The sequence below is a fragment of the Phalaenopsis equestris genome, unplaced genomic scaffold (assembly GCF_001263595.1).
Source record: "Phalaenopsis equestris unplaced genomic scaffold, ASM126359v1 Scaffold232805, whole genome shotgun sequence".
In the NCBI taxonomy this organism is placed as follows: Eukaryota; Viridiplantae; Streptophyta; class Magnoliopsida; order Asparagales; family Orchidaceae; genus Phalaenopsis; species Phalaenopsis equestris.
In genome coordinates this window covers 81,814-90,720 of record NW_018250766.1, presented here as the reverse complement: position 1 = coordinate 90,720, position 8,907 = coordinate 81,814, and the positions used below count along the sequence as shown (strand labels likewise).

Below are 8,907 nucleotides of genomic sequence, written 5' to 3'. Positions count from 1 at the left end.
TATATATATATATACATAATTGAATAGAAAAAATATGCATGAAATAATAAAAAAGTTATTAAATTTGTAATAAGATTATAAATAAATTAAATTTTAACATGAATAACTTGTTTATTTTTGGCTTTTAAATTTAAAGACAAATCAAATAATAATTTAATTGTCTTCGAGGTGAGTATTAATATTGAATTATAGTAACCATTTTAGTATCTCTTCTAAATTAGTTGTATGGGTTGTTATTTATGCTTGATTAATGTAACTAATTTTTTCATTATTAAATTTTTTCGGTTATTTCGATGCAAATGTTTGTAATATCATATTTTAAAATATTTAATGCATCATAGTATTCCATGTTGAGTGATATGAAATTGTGAATGATATGATCTGCATATATTGCTTATGTGTATGCTTGCCTATGATGGAGTTACCCCTTTATGATAATTGCAGAAGAATGTTAAGGTATTCATGCATGTATATGAAAAATGATTTTGATATTAAATTTTCTTAATTTGTATAAATTTTTAGAAGGTGCTTCTATGATCGCGGTAGAGATAGAAAATGATATAGATATAGTAAATTTTTTTTAATAACATCAAATATTTATATTGATTTATTAAAAGCTTGACAGACATGAATGTTGCTTTTTTTTCGCTTGTATTACTCTAATTTTGGAGTATGTGTACTGATTGGCTTGTTTAGTTCTTTGTTATTTTAAAGTAATTTTTCAGGTTAGCTAATTGATTAAAAGATGAGCGATAGAAGAGATAACTTTTATAGAAGATGCAGACAATCCGTAACAAGGTAAATTTAATTATAATGCTTTATGTTTTAGTGATTCTGTCATTTGTTAATAGTATATTATATTAAATAAATAGAAAAAATTTAGTTTACACCATCCCATTTTTTTTCCACCTTATTTAATTTCAAACTCTAGACCGAGTTGTGACACTCACCAAATTGTCGAACTAGAGGAACTTTAATGATTGTTGCTGAAGCGGTTGTTGATTGAGTCAAATCGACTTGACTCTTATTTTTATTTGCCTAAAAAAACTCAAGCTTTACTTCATTCTTGATTTCTTATGGAAGAACCTTTTTCTTTTCCCCTTTTACATAAGAATAGTAGCCACAATTTCGCCTTTGGTGATAATAAATTCATCTTTAGGGATGATTATTTTAAAGGAAAATGTTTGTAGAGCGCGATGGGAGGAAGAAGATGAAAAAGTCAAGCAATGTTTAAATGGAAGTAGCATGTCTATATTTATAACATCCGACAATGATGACGTTTTCAAAAAGCAAATCAACATTGGAAATAATCAGTGTTTTGAAATGCGCTTCATGCGCAAAGCGAAGCGCATAACGCCCGCTTTGCATTCTTAAAGCGAGTCAGTTTTTTTTTTCAAAGGAGCGCATACAACAGGCGGTTTGGTGTTCGAGAGTTTGAGTAACACAAGGGAGCATCCTTGGAGTATTGTGGTCTTCCTTCGATTTCTCCTTTGAGTTCGGCGTATGGATTTTACCGCAAATGGTGTACAGAGACTGAAAGAGCTCGATGCCGAGCTTGCTAAATTCGCAAGGGGAAAGCGTTCGAACATTGACCGAGACATCGAGTTGTTATAACTCAGGGAGAGAGCCTTTGATCTTCGAGCAAGAGAGACACTTGCCAAACCCACTCAATCAAACTGTCAAGCATCAAGCCAAGTTACCTTATGCTAATGATTATGATATTATATGCAATGGTATATTTCACTTTAGAGAAAGTCTGTTCTATTTTATGTGATTTTTTAAGTTTTACTTTATATTTTATAATTATTTATGAATAAATTTATATATTAATAGCTTTATATAACATATTAGCACTTAGGTTAATAAAAGTGTCGCTTCACTTCGTGCTATGTGATTTGAAATAAAAATAAAGCCCTTCACATCGCATTGCGCTTTGCATTTTGATAACAATACAACTAGTGTGAAAGTCAAAATTGTGTTACATTGGCACCTATGCCTATAGACAATTTTTCTTTTCTATGCCTAAGGGCACTTAAGTTATTTATTATTATTATTATATGATATAAAAAGGCTTATTACTTTTAGGGTTAGGGGCATGCATGAGACTGGATCGTGAGTCTTAGGTTTAGGGTTTGGCAGAGATTTCTTATCTCTCGAATTGTTGGAATTGGGAGAGATTGCCAACCTCTTGAATTGTAGGTGTTTATCTTTGTATTTTTGTTGAGTTATTAGGATTATTAAAGGAAAATTGTGTTTGCCTAATTTCTACGAAAGATCTTGATGATTTTGACGTCAACTCATATCAAATTGATACTAGAGCTCAAGATTTTGGGGATGGGATTAACAAAGGAGTGGATCGATCTTTTTGATGAATTTGAAGCAAATCGAGGCAAGTTCGACATACTAGAAGATGGGATAGCTCGACACTACTTCATACAAAGACCCAAAACTCCCATTTTCTCTTCCTCTCGTGCCGACTTCTCTTCCTTTCACGTCGATACAGTTGCGATTAGAGCAGCTAGGAAGTCATCATTTGGGAAGTGGCGTACAGAGACTTTAAACTCATTTTTCTCTATCTTTTGCGTCGTCTATGTAATACAGTTGCGATCAGAGCTAGCTGGAAGTCAACGATGGAGAAGCGACATATAGAGACCTGAAGCTACGATCTTCTCCAATTTTGCTGTGTTCGAGCCTTACAAAAGGATCACGACTACAGTAACGCGATTTGAGCTATTGGGGAACAAGCTCGCAGCAGTGACCCAAATCTTCATCTAAATTCTAAGCTTGCGTAGGTTTGCTTGATTTGAACGGGATTTATACTTCTAATTTCAACTTACAAATGTGATTTCACATATGAAGTTACCGTATTTCAGCTTGTACTAAAGCTATTCAGACCGACTACTGGCATGAACTCGCCAAGATCAACGTGAACTCGGTTGTCTTAGGGCAAACTCGCTAGTTTCATGGTGAACTCATTAGAGCCTACTCATTCAATGTGCTATTAAAGTATTCACCAAAGCTCAGGAATACTTGTGTAACCTTAGTTGAACTTTAATGCCTAGTTTCAATTGCCGTGGAGAAGAAACAAAGGATTGAAGGAGAGGAAACAACGAGTTGGAAGCCGAAGAGTTGAAAGTGAGGGGATGAGAAACTGAATAGAGCGGGAGAAGAAGAGAATGGAGGTCGGGAAGTTGAAGAGTTGAATTCATCTATGTAGTCTCAGACCGACTTGCCTTGGAACGCAGAGGAGAGCCCTTGCCCTAGCGTGCCAGCAAAGAAGAAGAGAGGAAGAAGCATTGCATCAAAAGGAGGTGACGGGTTATGCTAGTGCGAGAGGGAGCTAAAGCCGAGCTTTTGATCCGAGTCCCGTGCGCAGAGGAGGTGATGACGGGAGAAGAAGAATAAGATGCTGCGTACAGAGGTGACTGATTGAGTTCATGTGGAAGGGAGCTGAAGTCATTTCTCGTGCAATTCAAATCTCACAAAGGGAAGAGGTCTCGCGTGGCTGCGGGTTAGGGCTGGAGTAGGATAAAGGTAATTTTATTATGTTAATTAATAATATATATATATATATATATATATATATATATTATAAGTTTATTTATTAAATTTTATTCAAAATTTAGGGTTTAAATTTTAAATGGATTATTTAATGTGAATTTGATTATAGTTATTAGACTTAAAGGTTAAAATAGTGAAATCGTAATTTAAATAGTGTAAAAGAACAGTAATTGATAATTAAGAAATAATTAAGTAATAATTAAATATTTTATATTTTATAGGTGATAATTTGATAGATGTAATACAAGAGCAAACAAATCGTTTATCGTCAAAGTGAGCACTCGTATTTTAAATATATAGTAATAATTTATTTCTTCTCAACTATTTTTTAGTTAATGACACTTGTCATGCTTTATTCTGATTGAGATATTCTTTTCTTTATCGGCCATATTGTGATGAATACTTGTAACTACTTACAATCATGCATTGGTATATGTTTTATGTAGTATGTTGACTTAAATACAATAAATACATGAATGTTTGTTTATGTTGACTACTTGTATGTGCATGACTGACTAAGATGGATTCATTCTTTGACGGTACTAGTGAGTGAACACTAAATAACCATGCACACTTATGGAAAAAGAATATTGATATCCATGTTTCTTAATTGACACAAAATTTTAGACGGTGCTCCTGTGACAGTTATATAAATATATAATGATATTGAGATATTATTGATATAGAAGAATTTTTTGAATAATATCAAATATTTTTTTTTGATTTATTAAAAGCTTGACTGACATGCATATTATTTTTTTCTTTTGTATTACTATGGTATATAAGTATGAGTATTCATTAGTATTTATTAGTTTAATGTTGTTTTAAATTAATATTTCAGGCTTAAATAGGCAATTTAAAGATGAGGGATAAAAGAAGAAGTGTTTATAGAAGATGCGGACAACCAGTAACGAGGCGAATGTAATTTTACTGTTTTAATTTCAACTAATGACTCTTTCATTTGTCAACTAATAAATAAATATAGGAAACATAATTCTCACCCGTCGACTCTCTATTTCCGTCTTGATTGATTCCAAGCCCTAGGTTGGGTCGTGACATGAGGTGAATGTGATTTTACTGTTTTAATTTTAACTAATGACTCTTTCATTTGTTAATTAATAAATAAATATAGGAAACATAATTCTCACCTGCAGACTGTCTATTTCCGTCTTGGTTGATTCCAAACCCTAGGCTGAGTCGTGACATAAACTCGCTCTAACTCAAGGCTATTCATCGACATTCATTCAAAAAACTTATTTGCTTCCGTTGATTAAGATTGCAAATTTTTCATCAAGTTGATTGGTGACTTTTATAAGAATTTTGTTATAGCAGTTGAATATGTATGCAGAATGTAATCTCTTCATGCAGTATCTTGTTTTCTGTATAAAGCTATCTTTAAGCTTTACTATGTATTTCAATTTATTTATCTGGCTTAATTTGTAGCCTATTTTCTAGCATTGGACTCCGATCCAAATCTGTTAATAGTGGGTCGGGGAAGGGCTGGAGGGAGGGAACTCTTTGTACTCAAATTATTTGAATATATATAGTGAAATCCCAAAGCTTCGTAAACTGAGTTTCTCTTTTTCTTCTCTCTTTCACTTGTGGTTCGTCTTAGTATGGTTCTTGTGTAATGCACGGATTACTCGGGATACAGAAAAATGCCTAATGAATGGTTGTATGCTGTTGGGTGCATCTTATTTTGGAATGGTTAAAAACACTAACAGTCTAAAAGAATCAACTTAAAGGTATTTGTAATCAAACTAATGAAAACATTTTTGCATACCATGCATGGTAGTTTCATTGTTATTGTTAATATTATTTTTTGATGTCTGTTTTTTAGGACTTGATCTAGATTCTTATAATCGCTCATGGTGTTGGAGCAGCTTTCAATGGAGATTTAACATGCTTTGGAATTTCACAGGCTTATCGGAAGACGGAAGAGGTGTTGTTAACTTTGTTATTGAGAAAAGTGATGGTTCCACATTTTTCCCTTCAGCTGGCAGTGAACCAAAAAAGTCTGCTACGATTCAGGTTTCTTAAAGCTATATGAAGTGATCTTTCACATGTTGTCTGTTGAAGCCTGCCTATTTGTCTTTTCTATTTTTGTTTAAAAAGTTGCATTAGAGTGCAATTTGGTGGTAGATTTACAATCCATGAAGTGATTTTGTAATTTTTAGAAATATTTTCTTAGCAATATGTCAAAATTCGTGATCTTAGTCATTATGTCTTCAAATCTTGTGAGAGATGCATCTCTATTGTTTTCCCTCTGTGCTGTTCAGCCGCTTGCTATAGATTGATGACCTTACTAAAGTTTCCATGTCATGTATCACTGTCTCATCTTCAGATCTTAAGAATAGCCCTGAAAAGGAACATATAGGTTACATTGGTGATTCTGAAACATTCCTGGATAAATCTGCAACCTATTTAAGCTAGTATACTGGATTTGAAGAACCAAATAAACCCCATGATTTAGTAATATGGGAATATTGGATAAGAGTTTTTTTTCACCTTAAACATGACAAACATGCAAATTTCTTGCATTTAAACTGGCGTTCAATTGCATTGGGTAAACATGGGACTAGGATACATCACACTATTTACTCTATATGCCTATGGCGTCACTTCAATACCTTTTGGGGCATTTATATGCAAACCACACAATTCTTATCTATTTGCATTTCTAATACCTAAACTTTTTGATATACATAACCCAAATATACAATATCAAATTAAAAATATCACTATTACTATTTTTTAAAGGTGAAATACGCCTCGTGCATAGGTTTATGACTTCAAAGTGTTATAATTGTAAATGTCAAACCTTGGGTTCTCATATGAATTACGTGTTATTTATGTAAATCCCTCGTACTTTTTTCAATAAACAGGCCATTGTCATTTTCAAAGGAGATCTCTTGTGAAGATCTTTTTTTATCTACAGGTTGTTCTTGATGGCTATTCTGCTCCACTAACAGCAGGAAACTTTACAAAATTGGTAAGGTATCTTAATTCTGATTGAAGCCTCTTAAGTTTCTTCCAATGCAAAGAAAAGGCAGTCTGAATCTTTTATTTTTGCATGACCCAGTAATGAATTCTCAGTTGGATGAGATTCGTCTGTTGAAGTTTTGAAGTTGAAATATTTTTTTTTGATCTGTTGCTAAATAATTTTCTGTTCTTTTAAAGAAGTTGGAACCTTTTAGGTGATTGATGGTGCATACAATGGCGTGAGGCTTAAGTGCACCAATCAAGCTATTCTCTCGGACAATGAGCTTGACAATTATGGTTATAGTGTTCCATTAGAAATAAAGCCCTCCGGAGAATTTGAACCATTATACAAAACGTCTCTTAGCATCCAGGTTTGCTAATAGTTATTAATTAGTTATTTTTAGTGCTTATTATGGGTTTACATATCCCTTTTACTATTTTTCTTGAACATGATAGGATGGTGAATTTCCAGTGCTTCCACTATCTGTTTATGGAGCAGTTGCAATGGCACATAATGCAAATTCAGAGGAGTACTCGTCACCTTCACAGTTTTTCTTTTATCTTTATGATAAGAGAAGTGTAAGTAAAACACTCCATTGCATTATGACATGCAAGCTTATTTCTATATAATTACCACTGGATTCTCTCATATTTTTCTCCTTGACAGTTTTTCTTTTATCTGTATGATAAGAGAAGTGTAAGTAAAACACTCCATTGCACTATGACTTGCAGGCTTATTTCTATATAATTACCACTGGATTCTATCAATGTTTTGAGAAAAATAGGCTGAATCTTTTTTTTCTTAGCTTTCATTGCTATAAATAATAGTTTGTTCAAGCTATTTTAGGTACAAAATAAAGTGCATAATCTATTTTAGTTAACTTAATAATACATATTCCTAATCTAAATATTCAGATAAATGGGAAATAAATCAAAATAAAAATATTAGAAATAATTTAAATAATGAAGCTCCTAATTATAGAAAAACTCCTAATTTAGCTGTCTGATTTCCGTCCTTTCTGATTGACATCCCCCCTCCAAATTGTTGTTGGCTGCTCAGGAAATATTAATTTGTCAACAAAAAACTTTATCGGGACCAACAATCCTTAAGCCGTGAGTGTCGAAGCTGAATGTGCTTAAACCGAGAATGCCGAAGCCTCAGAGACAATTTCTGAATCATAACATGATTTGAGCAAATAAAAGCAAGAAATCTTTTATCATTGTCATCCAGAAATTCGAATCATAGCCACAAGAAGGATCTGCTTCCAGTTACACGATCCAAATAGTACCGATCATAGCCCACAAATAGGATCCTGTTACACGATCCAAATGCTATCGATCATAGCCTACAAGTAGGATCGCGTCCTGATCCAAATGATATCGATCATGACCCATAAATAGGATCCAATTACACGATCCAATTGCTATCGATTATAGCCCACAAGTAGGATCCGCTTCCCGATCCAAATGCTATCGATCATAGCCCACAAGTAGGATACGAGTTGTGTTATACGATCCAAATGCTATTGATTCTTCATGCGATGATGAGGACGATTTATTCCCTGATCTTCATGCCAAAAGTGCTGAAGCCGAGATGTCGAAGCCGTTGAGTGTCAAAGAAACCGCAGAAGCAGCGATGCCTAGCGAAGAAGATCTAAATCGGACAAATGATAATACAAACATAACCGCCCCTTTCAACCCAAGAACTTTTATACTTCACAATGAATGGATTTTGCACTTTAGAATAAGTTCGATCTCTTGGCAAGCAGACCTGCGACATCTATCTATCTGTCGACCAAGTTTGATCTTCTTCAAGACATAATTCTTCTTTTCCACCTTGTTTTTCACGAGAAGAGCAGAGCCACATGCCACTTTGCCAATCTGCTCCAATACCTCATACTCCTCGATGTTATCACAACCATTTAGCTTTTCTTATTTCAAATTTTATGAACAAAAACTTGATCCCTACTGTTTATACGCAACAGTATAACAATGACTTTAATTATAATTTTCACTTTTATTTTCTTACTTTGCAACATAACCAAAAACTTGATCATGAAAAAAATAAAACTCTTTAATTTATATATATTGGGATACTACGCAAGTATATATATCATTATCAAGTAATATAGGACATTTTTATTAAGACCTGAATATCGAGGCCACAGGAAAATTATGCAATATGCACTATTGAACAATAAACTTTCTATTATAAAAAGACAATTACTTAAACTATAGATATTTTCTCAGTATTAAAATTCAAATATTTTTTTGTTTGTATTTTTAATATTTTGACAAAACAATAACTAAGTAAGACAACTTGAGTTTATGTAAAAAAAAATCACTTGATATGCAAATACCTTT

At 33.1% G+C, this 8,907-nt stretch overlaps 1 protein-coding gene across 1 annotated transcript in view; it reads left to right on the top strand.

Annotated features, from left to right (window-relative positions):
* Positions 1-8,907, top strand: part of LOC110038431 (peptidyl-prolyl cis-trans isomerase CYP37, chloroplastic) — a 74,735-nt gene that overhangs the window by 46,881 nt on the left and 18,947 nt on the right. The window contains exons 7-11 of the mRNA XM_020743278.1: positions 4,753-4,757; positions 5,495-5,592; positions 6,500-6,553; positions 6,759-6,914; positions 7,000-7,122. Of these exons, the coding sequence (XP_020598937.1) occupies positions 4,753-4,757; positions 5,495-5,592; positions 6,500-6,553; positions 6,759-6,914; positions 7,000-7,122 (436 nt within the window). The remainder of the gene's footprint in view (positions 1-4,752; positions 4,758-5,494; positions 5,593-6,499; positions 6,554-6,758; positions 6,915-6,999; positions 7,123-8,907) is intronic.